The sequence below is a fragment of the Schistocerca piceifrons genome, chromosome 8, assembly GCF_021461385.2.
Source record: "Schistocerca piceifrons isolate TAMUIC-IGC-003096 chromosome 8, iqSchPice1.1, whole genome shotgun sequence".
NCBI lineage: Eukaryota > Metazoa > Arthropoda > Insecta > Orthoptera > Acrididae > Schistocerca > Schistocerca piceifrons.
The window spans coordinates 177,770,183-177,790,808 of NC_060145.1; the positions used below are offsets into that span (position 1 = coordinate 177,770,183).

The following is a 20,626-nucleotide window of genomic DNA, read 5'->3' on the forward strand; positions in this document are numbered from 1 at the left end:
TTGTAACAATATTATGAAAACAAAAGTTGCCACCCACCATATAGCAGAGAACACACTCTCTCTCTCTCTCTCTCTCTCTCTCTCTCTCTCTCTCTCTCTCTCTCTCAACTCATAAACACAGACTGCAGTCTGTCAACTGTGGCTACATTTGTCTGAGATTGCAGTCGTGTGTGTTTATTTGTGTGTGTGTGTGTGTGTGTGTGTGTGTGTGTGTGTGTGTGTGTGTGGTCTGTTTTTGACGAAGGCCTTGCTGGCCGAAAACTTTATTTGTGACAGTCTTTTTGTCATGCTTATCTGCAACGCAGCATCTCCGCTAAATGGGAAATGGCAACTCGAAGAGTCAAACAATGCATTACTTCCTCCCACATACATCGCTTCTAAGGATGTCAAGAGAAAATTCGAGAAATTAGAGCCAATACAGAGGCTTACTAACAATCTTTCTTCACACATGCCATTCACTAGTGGGACAGGGTGTGGGGGATCAGTTAGTGGTACCAGAAGTACCCCCTCCCTCCACACACTATTTGGTGGCCTGTGGAGTATGATGTAGATGTATATGAATCATTATTAGTAGTGCGACTACTTACCACACTGCCTGGCAGTTAAGAAAGTCTAAGACAGTTGTGATGAGCAAGATCCGAAGATTAAGAGACCCTAAAACATATAATGGATGTGCTAATATCTGTTGTGCTTATTGGAGGGTGAAATGAGACAAATTATTTGCCAGGATCATTGCCAAAGAAAATAATAAGAAACAAGTCATTTAATTGTGCATTAATTTTCTCAGTTTGTCTGAATGTCATCAGCTTTCTCCAAAGGTGATGAAAAGCTTGTAACTTTTTTCTGTGGTATTCTAACACGTGAACAGTGACAGAGTTCCTCATTTGCAACCCAGGTGGAAAATCAGTACAGTTGCTCATAAACAAATAAAATATTTACTTGTGTTCTGAATCAAGTAATGGCTTTTGAAGGAGATGTATTTGGCCTTTGAATGTTGCCTTTACCTGAAAAGCAGCATTAATGTGTGTATACAATATCCATATGTATGAGAACTTTTATTACAAACCTGTTAAAGTTTGTAAATTGATAGAATTTAATGTTACTTCCTCTGGTGTTTCACAAAACTGTCAATTTTTAAGCAGAGCATTAGATTTTTGTAGTCACAAGTGCATAGTTTCTCATATGTCCCTTGTGCTAGTGCCGCAAGTCAAATGTTACGTGATTGGTCGAGGAAGGTCGATACTGTATCGTGCACTTCGGCGTATTGGGAAATCTTGAGCCTATTTGAACTTCAGCATTGTTTGCTATGCCCTACCCTTTGGGATTGTTCAAAATAAATTTGACCTCAACAGCCAAATCTTCACCTGTAAATGCAAGACAATCCTATATTAAACTAGTAAGCAATGTAAAAATTTTGACCTCAGTAGCAACTTCGTAATCTGCGAATAGAAGACGAGCCTGTATTTTTCGAATGACAAATCTGGGAAAAAAACCTCATCTTACAGTCAGGTAAATACAGTATATTTTCTCAAGCAGAAGCCTGCATCTATAGAAAATATTGCAGAAATGGTGGGCATTGTGAAGAATTTTTGTGGTCATCTACCAAAAGCATTTCAGTGTGAAGGTGGACAAAAATGTAATAAAGTCGAAGTTAAAGATTTGATGAAATTAAAGGGAATACGACTCATCACAAATCCTTAGATTCCAGAACAGATGTGCTGAGCATAGCAAAGTAACTGTTGAGGAACTAGCTTCAACCATGCTGCTAGCCCTGGTGTGCTTAAGCTTTTGTGGGCAGAAGTGATAAACACTGGTACAAATCATGTGAATGGCAGAACACCTTGTGAGCCATTCACTGGAAAGATGCTTAGCTAAATAAACTACATATTTTCAGGGCAAAGTGTTTTGTTCATATTCCAAAGGAAAAGCGAAATCTGTGGGACTCAAAAGGAAAGTGAGGAATCTTTTTTTGTTATTCTGTTGGCACTGATGAATTTAGATTGTAGACTGACTCAGAAAAATGATTATTCAGATTAATAATGTTGTTTTTGAACCTGAGAAAACTGGAATGACTATGGTATTAATCCAACATGAAATAGGCTGTGAACAATTATTCAGTTCAAATGTCAACTTCGAAGAGGCTGCAAGTGTGTTTAAAGAACCTGCAGAAGCAAGTTCCAGTGGATAAGGATTAGGCAATAGGCAACAACCAGAGCGTCTTATTGAAATGATGCTGGCTGAAATAAATTAACCTAAGAGTTATACAGAGCGTGAACATTCTGTAGACCATGAACACTGGAGAAGAGAAACGGAGGAAGAAGTGACAGCATTAGAGGAAAGTGCTGTATGGACTCTGGAACCTATGCCACCAGATCGTAAGCTTGTTACAAACTGTTGGGTTTATAGAATTTAGTACAAAGCTGATAGTAAAATTGATCACTGTAAAGCAAGGCTAATTGTTTGTGGATTTGTCAACAAGTAGGTATTGACTATAATAAAACATTTATTCCTGTTGATACAATACAATTAGAGCAATTCTGAGTGTTGCAGCACAGTTCGATGTAAAATCTGCTTCTCTGAAAGGCTTGTTAAAAGAAGAGATATATAAATAATTTGACAGTTCAGAGGTTTCTTTTACCAGGACTCAGATTGGCTGGCTGCTTTTCAAGGAGTTCCTTGTGTGTGTGTGTGTGTGTGTGTGTGTGTGTGTGGGGGGGGGGGGGGGGGGATGGCTATGTACATAAAAAATAGTATTCCATTTGAGTCCATAGACCTATCATGGCACTGCACTGAACATACATTTGAATGCTGTGCAGGGGCAGTTGAATTTAGTGAAACTAAACTTCTAATTGTTGCTGTTCATACATCCCCTAACTCTGACTTCAGGGTGTTTCTGCTCAAGCTAGAGTGGATTCTTGATTCACTTTGTAGGAAGTACCAGAAATCTGGTGACTTTAATATAAATTTTGTGTATGATGGTGCAAGATAAAGGATGCTGGAAAAACTCCTAAACTCAAATGATCTGATGCAGACTGCATTTTTTCCAACTAGGGTCAGGGGAACATTAGCACAGCCATCGACAATATTTTTATTTGTTCTTCATTACTAGATGGGCATTCCGTTAGTAAAAGTGTGAATGGCCTTTCAGACCATGATGCACAAATTTTAACACTAAAAGGCATTTGTACTCAAACAAATGTCACATGTAATTACAAACTACATAGGAAAGTTAATCCAACAGCAGTAGAGAGTTTTTCAAACTTTGTCAAGGAACAAGAGTGGCAGGATGTTTATAGTGCCGATAACATAGATGATAAATATAATGCTTTTCTTAACACGTTTCTCATGCTCTTTGAGAGTTGCTTTCCTTTAGAACATTCTGAACGGGGTACTAGCAGTAATAGGCTGCCTGGGTGGCTGACTAGTGGGATAAGGTTATCATGTAGAACAAAGCATGTATTATATCAAAATGTTAGAAGTTGTCACAATCAAGCTACAGTAGCTCATTACAAACAGTATTGTAAGGTGCTTAAAAATGTTGTTAGAAAGGCAAAGAGTATGTGGTATGCAAATAGAAAGCTAATTCACAGGATAACATTAAAACCATATGGTCAGTTATGAAGGAAGTGTCTAGTCAGCATCACAAGGCTGATGATTTAAAGTCAGTTTTCAGTAAAAATATTTTTGTTACTGATAAGTCGGATGTATGTATAGTATTTAACAGTCACTTTCTGATTGTTGCTGGTGAATTAAATAAAAACTTAGTTTCTACAGGGAATCATATAACTCTCTTTGAAAATGTCTTTCCAAGACTGATTTCCGAAATACTCCTCTGTGATACTTACAAGGGCGAAATTGAGTCAATAACTAAATCACTGAAGGCATGATGGGAGTATGTAGCAGAATATTAAAATACTGTGCTGCACATTTTAGCCCTGTTCTTGGCCATATTTGTAATTTTTTTCTTAAGTCTTGGTCACTTCCCTGAACGATTTAAGTACTCAGCACTAAAATGCTTTATAAAAAGAGAGAAAGGGATAATGTAGACAATTTTAGACCTATTTCTATGCCCTCAGTGTTTGATAAAGTTATTGAAAAGGCTGTTTATGTAAGGATAACTGATCACTTTATATCACACAATTTGCTACCTAATGTACAGTTCGGCTTTATAAGTCATTTAACAACTGAGAATGCTATATTCTCTTTTCTCTGTGAGGTACTGGATAGGTTAAATGAAAGGTTTCAAATGCTGGGCATATTTTTTGATTTTACTAAGGTGTTTGATTGTGTTGATCACAAAATATTGCTCCAGAAGCTGGACCATTATAGAATACAGGGAGTAGCTCACTATTGATTCATCTCTTACTTTAGCAACAGGCAACAAAAGGTCTTTATTCACAATGTTGAGAATGGCTGTGATGTGGGGTCTGAGTGGGGTATGGTCATGTGGGGGGGGGGGGGGGGGGGTGCCTCAGGGATCAATGTTGGGGCAACTCCTGTTCCTTATTTATATAAATGATATACCCTCTAGTATTACGGGTAACTCTATAATATTTCTGTTGGCTGATGACACTAGCTTGGTAGTAGGGGAGAGTGGGGCACTCTGAACCACGGGGCACAATGAATCAGGTAGCATAATTTCAGTATAAAGTGGTAAATTATTTTTTCCTCTGTGCATATGTTGTCAGTACTGCTCTATTGACTGCCATTTGTTTCCTGCAGGATCTAGTTTCCACCATCAGTCTTATATTGGCGATATGTTAGTTTCGCTGTAGTGAAGTAATTTTTTGAGACATAGATAGACTGAATTTTATTCAATCCTTTGTCACCAAATTTTAGAGAAAGTAAGTCGTTATAACAATATCAGTACTGTATTTTAATGATAGAGATCTTCAAATATTAACAATGTTAATACATAACCTCACATGAGCTTCGTTTGAAACATGTACTGTTGGGGCACATTGAACCAAGTGCTCCCGGGGCACAATGAGCCATGGTTCATTGGCTTCGTTCTCTTATGAAGGATGAAGTTTAATTGCAACTGATACACTGGAGAAAGATTTGTTGCAAACCACGAAACATCCCAATGGAAAGGTCAACCAGAAGCTTTATGAGCAGGAATCAGATGACGACATTAGTGAGGTGCATTATGAAGAGAGCGATGCCAATGTGGATGTGTCTGGTGTGTCTGAGTACAACTTTGAAGACTTGGACAAATTACCAGAAACAGATGATTTCGTTTTGACCAAAACACCGGTTTACTATGTGGGGAAGATTTTAAAACTGAAGGATGATGCAGCAGAATATCAGGTATCATTTTTGAGAAAAAGGGAAAAACTGGGAGGGAAGTTTTATTTTCCTCAGGTAAAGGATGAAGCTTTCGTTCCAGCTAGCAACATACCTGCTAATGATGGTGTGACAAAAATCATATTTCAAATTTGGAATCAGCTTCGAGTTCATTGATGTTTGGTAATTCCAAAATAAGTTACATTATTGTGTGCCTACAGATTTAATTATATGATTCACACATGGAATATATGTAAACATTATGTTTAAAGTACATTTACACTTACTTTGTATGCTAAATAGGTTTTTTCAGTGAACATGTTTAAAGTGGTTCACTGTACCCCACATGTGGGGCACAATGAACCATTTACCAAATTTTCTTCAAAGGCGTGCAGCTAAAAAACAATTAATGACAATGTAATCATATAAGGCCATTTGATACTTGAATGATTAAACTGTAACATCTGTAAATCACAACTCTGTAATAAAATTATTGGATGAGTAACACGGAGAAATATTTTTTATGGTTCAATGTGCCCCACTCTCCCCTAAAGCATGTTGTATGCAATGTTGGCTCAGTTTCAAATAGTGCAGTCCCTGACATATGTTCATGGCTTGTAGAAAATAAACTAATGCTAAATCACAGTAAGACTCAGTTTTTACAGTTTTTAACGCAATTCAACAAAACCTGACATTTTAATTTCACAGAATGGGCATAAGATTAGTGAAATGGAACAGTTCAAATTTCTAGGTGTTCAGATAGATGGTAAACTGTTGTGGGAAGCCCATGTTCAGGATCTTCTTCAAAGACTTAATGCTGCCATTTTTGTTATTTGAACGGTATCTGGAGTGAGTCTACTTTGCTTATTTTCATTCGCTTATGTCGTATGGTATTATATTCTGGGGTAAATCTTCCCATTCTAAAAGGATATTTTTGGCTCGGAAATGGGTGGTTCGGGCAGTAAGTGGTGCAATTCCATGAACCTCTTGTCGGCCCCTGTTCACGAGTCTGGGTATTTTGACATTGGCCTCTCAATACATATATTCCTTACTGACATTTCTTGTTAGCAATATTAGCTTATTCCCAAGAATAGGCAGCTTTCACTCTGTTAATAATTGACAGAAATCAAACCTGCACTGGGATCAGAATTTCTTAACTCTTGTGCAGAAAGGTCTGCAGTATACTGCTGCATCCATTTTCAGTAAGCTACCACTCGAATTCAAAAATGTTAGCAGTAATGTGCTTTCAAATTGAAACTGAATAGTTTCCTCATGGGTCACTCCTTCTATTCTGTCGAGGAGTTCCTTGAAAAAGTAAGCTGATTCTTGTTGTATTGTTGATTGGTTTTACTTAAACTCGTTGATTGACTTTTTTTGGGTTCATAAACCTTTTATTTTTATATGTTATTACTTTTATGTTGTAATTTCATGTAGTGACACATTCCATGACCTTGGAGATTCGCTCCTCAATTTAGTCCCACAAAATTTGACATGTAAATGAAATAAAATAAACGTGGAGCACCTCGAGGGATTTAGTGATATGGCTGATTGGGTTTACAGGATTCAGAAAAGTTTGTGGGCTAAAACGATCTCAAAGGTGCTGGAACCAACAGTTCAGAGACGTCCTAACAAATCACGGGCTTGGGGAAAGTAAGGCTGATTCATGCCTGTTCTATGGAGATTATTACAACAAGAAGTTGGCGGTAGTTATGTAAATTGTTGATGGATCTATATCTGCAAGTAAGGAGATGGACATTGACGTTTCCCTAAGGGAAATTGAAGAGGAATTTAAGATTACTGTTGGGGCAATGTGATACTTCTTGAATAATAATAACTACATCTGCATCTACATGGTTACTCTGCAATTCACACTTAAGTGCCTGGTACAGGGTTCATCGAACCATTATCACACTACTTCTCTACCATTCCAAACTTGAATGGTGCATGGGAAAAAGGAACACCTAAGTCTTACCGTTCGAGCTCTGATTTCTCTTATTTTATTATGATGGTCATTTCTCTGTACATAGGTGGCTGTCGACAAAATATTTTCACATTCGGAAGAGAAAGTTGGTGATTGAAGTTTTGAGCAATATCTGCTACCAGATGAGTTGGTCAGTAATAAATCAACTAATGCTCCATATTAAGAAGCAGTTAGCTGTCTTATACATTTAGGTATTGATACATGGTCTGATGTAGCATTTGTAGTGAGCTGTGTGTAAGATTTTTTAGAGAATCCTCAAGAAAATCACTGGTCTTTGGTAAAAAGGATTCTAAAGTATATAAAAGATTTAGTGTCGTAGGGTTAGCCATGCAAGCAGAATACTGGATATATGTATTGATGCTGATTATGCCTGTGATCCAGCAACTTTACGCTTGATTAATGAAGTGACTGCAATATTGTATGGGGAAGTGGTTAGCTGGGCTAGTAAGTGCAACAGTGCATATTACTGCCAGCAACATATGGCTGCCAGGGAAGGGCAAGAGGAGGGAGATGGCTATCTAAGCTCCATGAAGAAATTTCATTACTGGAAAGTGTTCCTGTCGTCTTGTTAATAATGCAAGTGTAATTACACTGGGCAAAAATCCTGAATTTAACAAGCATGCACTACATCTGTGGGAAAATTCAAGAGGGCCAGCTAGCTATTGAGAATGTATGAGGGAATAAGCAAGCTGCAGATATTCTCATCAAATCAGTGCCACGTCTGGCTTGAATATTTAAAGTAGTTAATCGGAATTTGTAGCAAAGTAAATAATTAGAGTAAATGTTGAAGTGAAATGTTTTGTTTGCAGTGTAACTTGTCTGTCTTTTTGTTGCCACCCTAAAATATGGGTCATTTTGTAGCAACTACATTGTGTGTGCACTTTATATTGTGCCCTCATTTTTCTTGAAGTTTCTGCAATATGGAATGGATGACGTGTGCATGCCTCAGTTATATCATAACTGTTACCTTTACTAAAATGGATCAGTTGTATATGGATAAGGGTGAAATCTGTAATTGCCTTATGAATTTTAGAAATAACAGAATTTGCTGCTTCAGTTATGCATAGTAGCAAAATTTGTTTCAACAAGATGCTTTTCAGCAGCATGATGGGATCACCAGATTACAACTATTGTACATTATCTCGTAAGGTTTGTGCATATGCAGCAAGTGTAAGATATTGTATTATTGTTTGTGACAGTGAGGTTATATGGCAAGATTCTACCTTGAAATTTACAGTGGATTGCAATCTAATAATATTTTTTACACATAAAATGGCATATATGTTTCGAAGTAACGTATATCTTTCTTGTGGAGTGACTGTATATTCCAAGTTTTCGCAGATAATCACCATACAAAACAATAACACTGCCTACAGTTCCTCAGGGCTATGTTAAAACTCGAGTGATAAATGGTAGTACTAGAAAGATATTCATGTTGAGAACAGGTATTATTAAACTTGGTGTAATTCAAGACAACTAATTGCGGAGACTGAATTTTTCTGTTAACATCTACTTCCCTCTCTTCCCTTTGTTAGTTTGTTGTCCCTTTTTCATTCTATATTGCTGCATCCTTCTGTCTTTCATTTCTTCTTTCGCATTTTTTAAATCTCTTTTGTCTTCATTGTATGCAACTTATTTACTTTAGTGGCCAAAAAGCCATTGGAAAAAAAGTTAATTGCTTTTTCTTGCTGATCATCCCTGTATCTAATAAGAATATGCTGCCACTCAGATATAGGCCTAGTTATATTTGTGGCAATAATTGTGTTTTCTATTTTATTGTATGTTTTAGGTGATTACTGGACCTGTAATGGTTGCTGGTGATCACAAATTTCACCCAGAATGCTTTTGCTGTACATCATGTGGAAGTTTCATTGGCGATGGAGAGTCATATGCACTTGTGGAGCGCTCCAAGCTCTATTGGTGAGTCGTTCTGTGAGCTAGACTTTATTATAGCTAATACAATGGACACTTGCGACATCCTCCCCCCCCCCCTTTCTGTCTCTCTCTCTCTCTCTCTCTGTCTCTGTCTCTGTCTCTGTCTCTCTCTCTCTGTCTCTCTGTCTCTCTCTCTCTCTCTCACACACTCACACACACACACACACACACACACACACACACACACACACACACACACACACACACACACACCGTATCAGTTTGACAAAAGTATACTATTTATGGATTAATTAGTGTAGTCATGAAAGCTCATTTTGCTAGTCAGTTTGCTCTTGGGCTAACATTCCCACTAAAACCTAGGCACCTGTTTTCCTCAGATGTGCCACCAGAAGAGTAGGAGAACTTTATTTTAAATTCATTGTTATTTTGGTTTTGTTTATAGATTTTCTTAAAGCTTGTTAAATATATGTTCTCTATTTCTAAAAAGAAGGTTGTATACGTGGAATAATCCTGGAGATACTAAAAGGTATCAGATAGATTATATAATGGTAAGACAGAGATTTAGGAACCAGGTTTTAAATTGTAGGACATTTCCAGGGGCAGATGTGGACTCCGACCGCAATCTATTGGTTATGAACTGTAGATTAAAACTGAAGAAATTGCAAAAAGGTGGGAATTTAAGGAGATGGGACCTGGATAAACTGACTAAACCAGAGGTTGAACAGAGTTTCAGGGATAGCATAAGGGAACAATTGACAGGAATGGGGGAAAGAAATACAGTAGAAGACGAATGGGTAGCTCTCAGGGATGAAGTAGTGAAGGCAGCAGAGGATCAAGTAGGTAAAAAGACGAGGGCTATTAGAAATCCTTGAAGCAGGCAAAAAGGAATACAAACGTCTCAAAAATGAGATCGACAGGAAGTGCAAAATGGCTAAGCAGGGATGGCTCGAGGACAAATGTAAGGATGTAGAGGCTTATCTCACTAGGGGTAAGATAGATACCGCCTACAGGAAAATTAAAGAGACCTTTGGAGAAAAGAGAGCCACTTGTATGAATATAAAGAGCTCAGATGGAAACCCAGTTCTAAGCAAAGAGGGGAAAGCAGAAAGATGGAAGGAGTATATAGAGGGTCTATACAAGGGCGAAGTACTTGAGGACAATATTATGGAAATGGAAGAGGATGTAGATGAAGATGAAATGGGAGATACGTTACTGCGTGAAGAGTTTGACAGAGCGCTGAAAGACCTGAGTCGAAACAAGGCCCCGGGAGTAAACAACATTCCATTAGAACTACTGACGGCCTTGGGAGAGCCAGTCCTGACAAAACTCCACCATCTGGTGAGCAAGATGTAAGAGACCGGCGAAATACCCTCAGACTTTAAGAAGAATATAATAATTCCAATCCCAAAGAAAGCAGGTATTGACAGATGTGAAAATTACCGAACTATCAGTTTAATAAGTCACGGCTGCAAAATACTAACGTGAATTCTTTACAGACGAATGAAAAAACTGGTAGAAACCGACCTCGGGGAAGATCAGTTTGGATTCCGTAGAAATGTTGGAAGACGTGAGGCAATACTGACCTTACGACTTATCTTAGAAGAAAGATTAAGGAAAGGCAAACCTACGTTTCTAGCATTTGCAGACTTAGAGAAAACTTTTGACAATGTTGACTGGAATACTCCCTTTCAAATTCTAAAGGTGGCAGGGGTAAAATACAGGGATCGAAAGGCTATTTACAATTTGTACAGAAACCAAGTGGCAGTTATAAGAGTCGAGGGGCATGATAGGGAAGCAGTGGTTGGGAAGGGAGTGAGACAGGGTTGTAGCCTATCCCCGATGTTATTCAATCTGTATATTGAGCAAGCAGTAAAGGAAACAAAAGAAAAATTTGGAGTAGGTATTAAAATCCAGGGAGAAGAAATAAAAACTTTGAGGTTCGCCGATGACATTGTAATTCTGTCAGAGACAGCAAAGGGCTTGGAACAGCAGTTGAACGGAATGGACAGTGTCTTGAAAGGAGGGTATAAGATGAACATCAACAAAAGCAAAACGAGGATAATGGAATGTAGTCTAATTAAGTCGGGTGATGCTGAGGGAATTAGATTAGGAAATGAGACACTTAAAGTAGTAAAGGAGTTTTGCTATTTGGGGAGCAAAATAACTGATGATGGTCGAAGTAGAGAGGATATAAAATGTAGACTGGCAATGGCAAGGAAAGTGTTTCTGAAGAAGAGAAATTTGTTAACATCGAGTATAGATTTAAGTGTCAGGAAGTCATTTTTGAAAGTGTTTGTATGGAGTGTAGCCATGTATGGAAGTGAAACATGGAGAATAAATAGTTTGGACAAGAAGAGAATAGAAGCTTTCAAAATGTGGTGCTACAGAAGAATGTTGAAGATTAGGTGGGTTGATCACGTAACTAATGAGGAGGTATTGAATAGGATTGGGGAGAAGAGAAGTTTGTGGCACAACTTGACTAGAAGAAGGGATCGGTTGGTAGGACATGTCCTGAAGCATCAAGGGATCACCAATTTAGTATTGGAGGGCAGCGTGGAGGGTAAAAATCGTAGAGGGAGACCAAGAGATGAATACACTAAGCAGATTCAGAAGGATGTAGGTTGCAGTAGGTACTGGGAGATGAAGAAGCTTGCACAGGATAGATTAGCATGGAGAGCTGCATCAAACCAGTCTCAGGACTGAAGACCACAACAACAACAACATTTCTAAACAAGCCATTTTGATTTACCACGGTTTTTTCAAACCATATAGGATGTTCTGTTTACCTCTGTGACTGTCCTGCATAATTAATAAGTGACCTATTTCATAAAATAATGGTAAAATCTGTGTTAGGTAAGTCATTAATATGCTTTCATCATTGCCTAATTGCCGGCCGTAGTGGCTGAGCGGTTCTAGGCGCTACTGTCTGGAGCTGCGCGACCGCTACGGTCGCAGGTTCGAATCCTGCCTCGGGCATGGCTGTGTGTGATGTCCTTAGGTTAGTTAGGTTTAAGTAGTTCTAAGTTCTAGGGGACTGATGACCTCAGATGTTAAGTCCCATAGTGCTCAGAGCCATCATTGCCTAATAAAAAACAATAAACCATATCAAAAACAAATTAAGCTAATTATGGGGTGAGAGCGTGTGGTGTATAGTATAAATTTGTCAGGACACATCATTAACTTTTCGTTTTTGCTTGAATTGTGGTTTCCATTTTTATATTTCTATTTTCAGTGGTCAGTGCTACAAACGCCAGATGCAACCTCTTACAAAGACTGTTGGTGGTATGTCAAATACACGAAAACCGCATTCGATACGCCTGGTAGAGATACCACCTTTGAATGATGGACAGCGAAGTATTAAACTTAGTGCTGAAGGAGGTCGTGGTATTCCAGTTGTTCACTCTGAACCATATGGATGCCGTGGATTACGGATCTCAGAGTAAGAATCTTTTAACTTTGTCTTTGTTTAGTAGTGTTCATGTATGTAAATATGTACCACACATTTCAATATTTCCATCTCTTTTGTGATTGCAAATAAAAATGAATGAATTATAAGCTAACATTAAAAGTTTAGTCCAGCTTGTGCATGCTAAGATTCGTGGTAATCATTGTTTCTTAATATGCTGTTTCGTGAAGTGCCTTGATGCCATTTATATTTGGAGCAGAATTCAATGTTGTAAATATGTTTAGAGGTTGTAAAAATTGAATTTCTTTCAATGAAAAAAATGTTAAAATAACTTGTGAGAAAATCAGTGGATTTGCACCTGGCTGCATTCCTGTAGGTTGTTTGTATAGTGGCTATTACTTGCTGTTACGACCATGTTTCCCATGGGAAATTATACAGTTGCAATATGTGGTGACATGTGACACTTTGATTTGCGATTGAGTCATAGCTTTGCAGGGAAACTGTGGCTAAGTGTTTATTTTTATTGAAGCTATGCAGTAAGGATCAAATACAGTAATAAGGGACAAAAAGCTGTTGCTCTTAAATGTTGAAAGGTCCTTTAATGTGATCAAATTTTTTAGAACAATTTTTGAAACAAAGTTTCTTTCTTTACCAGAATGTAATGTAATTCTTAGTTGGTTTTGAACACTTTAATTTGATTTTGTACATTTTTACATTTATATTTTGTCAGATGTCTGAATTCAAAAGTAAGTTCACTGAAATTTTGTGGTGCTGTTGATAGAAGATAGTCGTGATTCCATTTAAATTATTAATGCCATTTGTCGGCATAATATTTAGGTAACTGGTTTGGTAATCAGCTGTTGCTGTCGGTGTCTGATGTGTGTAACATTCAGACTCCAACCAAGTAGACAAATTGATGTGGGATAGTAGTTAAGGTGGTAGAAACGTCAGTTTGGAGGATGGCAGGTTAAAACCCTGTCTGCCCACGCAGACTTTAATTTTTGATGGTTTTCTTAAACAATGTAAGGCAAATACTGAGATGGTTTCTTAGAAAAATGACAGCAGACTTTCCTTAGCCATTCATAGCGTGTGCCCCATTGCTGTTGACCTAGTCATCGATAGTACGTTTTCCTCTGAAGCTGTGGGGTATTGTTCACAACATGCTGCCATCTACATGAGACTCAGATTCCTAATGCTGGCCATGCACCTTTTATTTGCATTATCTCTCTTTGTTACGGTAATTTATGTATAGCATCTTCATCTGCATCGGCACTCTGCAAACCGCCATACTGTGTACAGCACTCACAATGTACAACTCCTTTGTTGTTATATCTTACCTACACCGTAATGAGCTGTGGTGTTACATTTCTGTACTGATTAAACAGAGGTGAAACTTGCAGCTCTTAATGAAATCATTTTTAGCACTTCGGTTAATTGAACTTTACCATGGTGCTACTGTCTCCTAGTTTGAAAGTAGAATATTGGCATTGAATTGATTTCTTTTTGTGAAATATTAGATGCAATAATGTTCATTGCATGCTCATGACAAAATGATTTGCTGTAAATATCAATAAAGCTGATTTTTTTTTTTTTTTTTAAAGTACTAATTATTTTTGTTGAAAATGGGAAGTTTATTGCCATTTGAGGCCTCAGTACTATTGAATGTCGTTTTCAAATACAAGTGTCTACCATTATCCGTGAGCAAACTGTGCCACCTTGAAAGATTTGTTGTACTGGAACACAGGTAGCAAAGTTAAACAGTACTGACATGACATTGCTGTAAAGATCTTCAGTTATAAATAAATGGTGCAGTTGGAGGAATACTGCAGACAGCACTGTGTTCTCAATGGGTCAAAGTTCTAGTGTCAATATGGGATTTGGTTGCCGTGTTGCTTGCAAGACCAGGAGAAGGTACATTGTGGCTTGTGTATTTTTCTTTTGAATAAATGTAAATAGTTCATCTTGTGTATCCTGCTCTGGCAGAAGTTTTACACCAAATTATTATTATTTATTTATTTATCCTACATGTCCGAGATATACAGAGTCTGTCCCAAAAGTTCCTGGAATGAATTTTTAAAAATCATTTATTCAGTATTGGTTCAGTCTTTCCAGAGTATTCTCCCCGTACTGTGATGCACTGTTGCCAGTGCTTCACCCATTCTTTGAAGTCGTCCTGAAAGTTGTCAATGAGAACCTCCTTCAGTGCAATTGTTGAAGCTGCTTTTACGATCTCCAGGATTCTTTTGACCTTTGGGAATAAAAAGAAGTCTGCTGATGCCAGATCGGGGCTTTACGGAGGCTGGAGCAGTGCTGCCACACACATTTTGGCCAGTAGCTCGGAGGCAGTGAGCATGCTGTGACTGGATGTGTTGTCATGGTGTAGATCCAGTTGTCAAGAATTTCTTTTCAGCCACTTCGATCCTTGTTGTGCAATAGTTAGAGCGCTTCACAGTAAAACTCCTTGTTGACTGTTTGTCCTTGCGGCATGATTTCACAGTGAATCTCACATTTTCTGTCAAAAAACACAGTGAGCATTGCCTTGTTTTGTGATTTGCTCATCCTTGTATTTTTCAGGTAAGGAGACTCCTTGGTGTGCCTCTTGATACTATAATGCTTTGTTTCAGGATTGTACTGAAAAATCCACATCTCATCCCCTGTGGTTACACTATCCAAATATTAGGAGTCTGTTTCATAGGACTTGAGCAATTCCTGGCACTTCAATAAATGCTGCACCTCTCACTCATCAGGATTTTGGTTCCGTTTTCATGTAGAGTTTCCTTGTTTGAAGATTCTAGTTAAGACGTGGTGAAAGATTGATTTGGGTATTCCACACTCCTCTGCAATCATCTGAACCATTAATAGTTGGTCCTTGTCCACAACTTGCAAGTTTTGGACAGGGTCACCCTTCTAGTGATGTTGCCTGGCATACCGAGTGGTCATTGTTTATGGACACCCAGCCTTCCCGGAACCTTTTGTGCCACATGAAAGTTTGGTTTTGTTTCAGTGCCTCATCACTGTAGGCTTTCCGAAGCATTTCAAGCATCTCTGCCCCATTTTTTCCCCAGTTTCACACAGGACTTGATTGCATAAAGGTGCTCCAAAATCTGGTCCATTTTTTGCTCGACAAGAGTGCAGTAGATATTTATGAGTGTAGCATGACCCGACCTCAACAACTGCCCACAGGTGACTGACACTTCTCTCGTTTTGAAGCTTCGATCCCCACCAACTTCTCCCCAGAAGCTCTAGCTGGCCACACAGTGTTGTCACCTATCAAAAATCTTACCATGAACTTTTGGGACAGACCCTGTACAACAATGTGAGATACAAATTTGAAACTGTGAGTTGTACAGTATTGTTAAATTTCTTGGCTTATGTGCGATAACACACTAATAACTGAACACTGCACTGTGCATAAGACGAGATTTGCAGTTAAAAATTTGAAACACACAATCATAATAGCATAACTCGGACCAGTTATGTACCGTTCCATTATACTTACATTCAGACATACTGTAGTACAGTCACACTGAAAACTAAAAGTACAAGAAATGTTTGAAAAATTTGGGTTCTAAGCAGTCAACAACAGAAAAGTGTGTGCAAGAATGACATTTTTTTTCCTTTATTCCTAAATGCATTTCTACTTTCCAAAACTGTTAGGGGTAATTAATTGTAAAAGCACACTTCCTTTATTTCTTGCATTGAGTAAACTTTTGGTGGATCTTTTACTATTCAGGTGAATGTCTAAACTAGAATGAGTATTATGATCAGAATAGACTTATTGATTTCCAGCAAATGCATATTCTTATTAACAAAAGTCACAGTTTCTAAGACGTAAATGCAGGGAACAGGCAGTATTTTCAGTTCCCTGAAAATTGGGTTAGTGGAGGTACGTGGAGACATATGCTTCATCCTTGAGAGCTTTCTTTCTATCACAAAAATTTTACCAACCAGCTCTCACAAATAGGATCCCGTATGGAGAAAACCCTGAGTAAAGTAAAGCAAAATAAACTGTTTTTAGGATTGAGTGAGCACTATTTCTTTACTAGCATTTCTCTGTGATTATTGCATTGTAAGTTATTGTGTATCAAAGACCGAAGACATTTGATCTCATTAACTTGCTCTGTTGTTTCATCATCAATTAGTATGGGCTTCACGTAGGTAGGACGATTTTTGGAGGCACTGAAAAGCATATGAGCAGTTTTGATTTTTTTAAATATTATTTTGGCTTGTGCATCCAGAAAATTAGCCTGTTGATAGATCCTGATATTACTTCCTTTACGATCTGAAGAGATGGATTTTGGAGGAGATTTGTGTCATCTACAAACAATACAGGTAAGACAGGTCATTGATAAATAAGAGGAAAAGTAAGGGCCCAAGAACTGAACGTTGAGGGGCACCAAAACTGATGATAATTTCGTTGTATATAACTTTGTACATTGTTTGTTGGAGAATCAACCACCCGCCTGCTATTAGTGAGGTATGACTGAAACCACATATTGCAAGTGCTCCAGTTTTTCAAGCAGCCAAAAGTGATGAAGTCAAATGCTTTAGTCAGTTGTACGAAATGATCGGACACAATATTTATCATTAAAAGCATGCAGAACTTTTTCAGTAAAAGAAAATAAAGCTTTATTTAAGAAACCTCTTTTTGCAAAAACTAAACTGATATTTGTGAGCAGACAGTACTTATCAAGGAATGAAATTACGCAACAATACATTACTTTTTTTTAGAATCTTTGATATGACAGACAGAACGGAGATGGGTTCATAATTGTTAATACCTTATGTCCCTCCCCCCCCCCCCCTTTTTTTTAACTCCGGAATAACTTTAGCAATAATGATTTTATAGCAAAATTTTTCAGTAAAAAATCAGACATGCTGCAACATTATATGAATATGAGTCTGTATTATTTTATCATTGTTGTTGTTATTATTATTATTATTGTTATTTTAGTGAATTTTACAACATTGGTTGTTGTCTGCTGTTCTTATTAAAAGTATGTTGAAATAGCTTTTTGTGCTATTCAGATCAGATGTATAATATTTGTATTATTAGTGTAAATACTATGGTAAGAATTTACCCATGTTTTAGTGTTCAGTTTCATAAATATCCCCTTTATATTAGTTTAAATATGTTTCAAAATATAAGGTAGTAAATATAGAACTGAGTCACTCTTAGAACATTACCTTACTATGGCTTCTCTTACATTAATATTTATCGTAGTAACTGTGTGTCTACAAATGGAAGAAGGCATTCTCAAGGTCTGCTGTTGAAGACTGACAGCAACAACAGTAGCGCCTGCTTTGATAAAGGTGTTGTCTGAGATAAGGATTTGTTTGTTTTTTGAAGGTATGAGTGAAAGGTGATGACCAGAGGTCAGAACAGTATGACTCATGTTCTCAGATAAGGACTATCTTGTGGTCATTCAGTGTACAGCAGTGTGAACTTGTGTTTTGCAGGATACTGAGTATAGTTCATGGCAAAGTTGGCAAGTTGGCTGTATCACTTCTTGAGGCAGCCTTTAGATTATGCTGCCATCTATCACGTTATAGGTACTGTTGTTCATATACAAATGTGTGATGCATGTTCCTGCTTTGATCTAGTTGAATGCCAATAGTGTCATGTCTTTGCATTGGGAATTTAGTTGTCACAAATTGCATAGTAATACTGCTCTTGAAGGTACAGTTAGTTAATTCTATATTGAAGTTAAGTATCTCATGATACAAGGAATAATTGGGAGCATAATATCTTTAAGCCATTGCTTGTGGTATGTGTGTCATATAGCAGCAGCTTTATCACAGGAAAAACCTTAAAAATAGACAAATTACCAACAGCAATAATAGACTTTAAAGATTTTGTTAAAAAATGAAATAAAATGCTGAATCAGTAACAGCATGAAAAGGATTATGAACAAATGACTAAATGGACTGGACATATTGCATGTTTAATAATAAAGAAAACTTTTTAAGTGATTTAATGATAATTTTTAAAGATTAGATAGGCTGCCATTTTAGAACAGGTCCTTTGTCTGCTTTGGAGGGTCATGCTCAGCAAATGATGATACAAATATTCTGACTAAAGAATATAGTTTACTGTGAACAGTTTTTCTCATATCCTTCTCTGAGAACAAATGGCTGCACAAGAGTTCAATTGTTCATTGCACCAGAAAATTTGCATGTTCATTATTCTGATATCGTTGCACTTTGGTGGCATATTGAGCAAGTATTTACTTCTTAGTGTTTGCACAATAATGTATTTTACCCTTTTGTGCATGCCTTTGCATGTGTTTGGGGGTCTGATGATTTGTCCTTTACTAAGATGTTTATCTTATTTAATTCTTTAAATTATTGATATTATCCATAAGCACATATATTGGTGGGAAAACCAAACACATGTTGTAAAATAATGTGTCCTGCTTCTAATGACACCTTATGATGTACATTTAATGAAATTTGTAAACTACAGACTGCATGTTATGAAAGTTATATACTTAAGAGTTTCCTTTCTTGTCTTATGCACAGTATTTGTAAAACTGATGTGTGAATGACCCCTGGGGAATTACAGTAACCGTTGAAGTTGTGTAGCTCAGATTGATAGCAAGAACAGAATAGGATATTTCTATGATTTTTATAAGATGAAAACTGCAAAAGACAAAAATTGTTTTAACAGTATTTAACAGAAATTTCTCTTTTTCTTTAAATTTCATTGTAACTTTCCATGTTGTCAGCAAGAACATAAGATGAGTTTGTTATTTTGCTGAAATTTGTTAGTAATGAGATAAAAAAACTAATGAGTTCCACTTGTTAACTGAAAAATCCAGGTCTTCTTTTCACTAGTGAAGAAATTATCAATAAAATATCAAGGTAGAAGCCCATTGAAGCCCATGTCTCTCAATGTTAAAGTTGTTGAAGGAAATAGAAGTTGAACTAAATAATTCTTGTGACAATAATTATAATCGGTAATTTGTGTTCAGAAGTTTGAGTGAAGTTAGTGTCAAACATCTTTTCTCTAAGTTTGATCAATTTCTTGTAGTCAGATTTTATGAGGTAGTAGACACAGTTATGTTGTCAAAGTATTAAGTTTCCAGAATCACACTGTATGCATACTGCAGATAAGTCAGTGGAGAAACTTTAGGTGCTGATTTGTGTTCCTTGTTATGTAAATTAATAATGGCAACAATCAGTTATTGATAGTAGTACTCAATTGGGTAGATAAAAAAATCTACTCATGAAGCAGTGGCAGAACACACATATAAAAGACTGTTGTGATTAGCAAGCTATCGGAGCTCCGAAAGTTTGCCAGTCACAACAGTGTCTTGTGTGTGTTCTGCCGCCACTTGGTTAGATTTTTTATCCAACCAGTTAAATAATTTTATTATGTAAATTCAATTTTATGTCTTTAAAGTTCCATGTTATAAGCCAGACTTGCAAACATGTGAATGTCTGATGCACAAAATGCAGTTTGTAAAGTAAGACTGTTCTAATGGTTAAAAACTGTGTCCTATTTGAATTCAACTCAGATTTACCACAGATAATGTATGAGCTTCAAAGTTAGATAAAAATCAGTAAAATGATAATTTGCATTGAAAAACAGGATTAGTTAAACATCACATTCGATTTTAAATTTGTCTTTCATTATTAGAAAACCCTACTTCTTTCCTTTTACTTTACTTTAGGAACTTCTTTAAACCTCAAGGGTTAAGTGCAGTCTAACGCGTGAATCTTTTTCTTACTGTTTGAGACTGATAAGCATTACATGCCCGTTGCCTGTAGTGTTCTGTGAATGTTTAGTATACTGTTCTTATTTTCTTGAGTTTCGTTTTGACTCTTTACACATTCAGTTTTCAAAATAAAATGTTCCTTTTGTGCATCCACTATTAATATTAATTAAATGAAGCTGCACAACATAGGTGGAATTTGCTGTTGTGAGTAAGTTAGAGGTAGGTAATTAGTGTAGCTAAAATTAGTGGATGCAGTAGTTAGGAGATGAACTAGATACAATATTTAACACTTCAAAACCAAACATAATCAAAACAATTCAGAAATTAGGACAGTTA

General features: G+C 37.0%; 1 protein-coding gene and 1 long non-coding RNA gene across 4 annotated transcripts in view; one reads left to right on the forward strand and one right to left on the reverse strand.

Annotated features, from left to right (window-relative positions):
- LOC124712021 overlaps nucleotides 1–17,850 on the reverse strand; it is a 144,433-nt gene extending 126,583 nt beyond the window's left edge. For 2 of the 3 annotated variants that reach the window (XR_007005558.1, XR_007005560.1), the window contains exon 1: nucleotides 17,757–17,841. This is a non-coding gene — a long non-coding RNA (uncharacterized LOC124712021). Of the gene's footprint in view, nucleotides 1–17,756 lie in introns of all 3 variants that reach the window. The other variant, XR_007005559.1, reaches the window with a different exon arrangement.
- The window catches only part of LOC124712020 (LIM domain kinase 1), a 163,686-nt gene that overhangs the window by 55,554 nt on the left and 87,506 nt on the right, over nucleotides 1–20,626 (forward strand). The window contains exons 4-6 of the mRNA XM_047242311.1: nucleotides 9,057–9,187; nucleotides 12,396–12,602; nucleotides 18,030–18,122. Coding sequence (XP_047098267.1) covers nucleotides 9,057–9,187; nucleotides 12,396–12,602; nucleotides 18,030–18,122 — 431 coding nt within the window. The remainder of the gene's footprint in view (nucleotides 1–9,056; nucleotides 9,188–12,395; nucleotides 12,603–18,029; nucleotides 18,123–20,626) is intronic.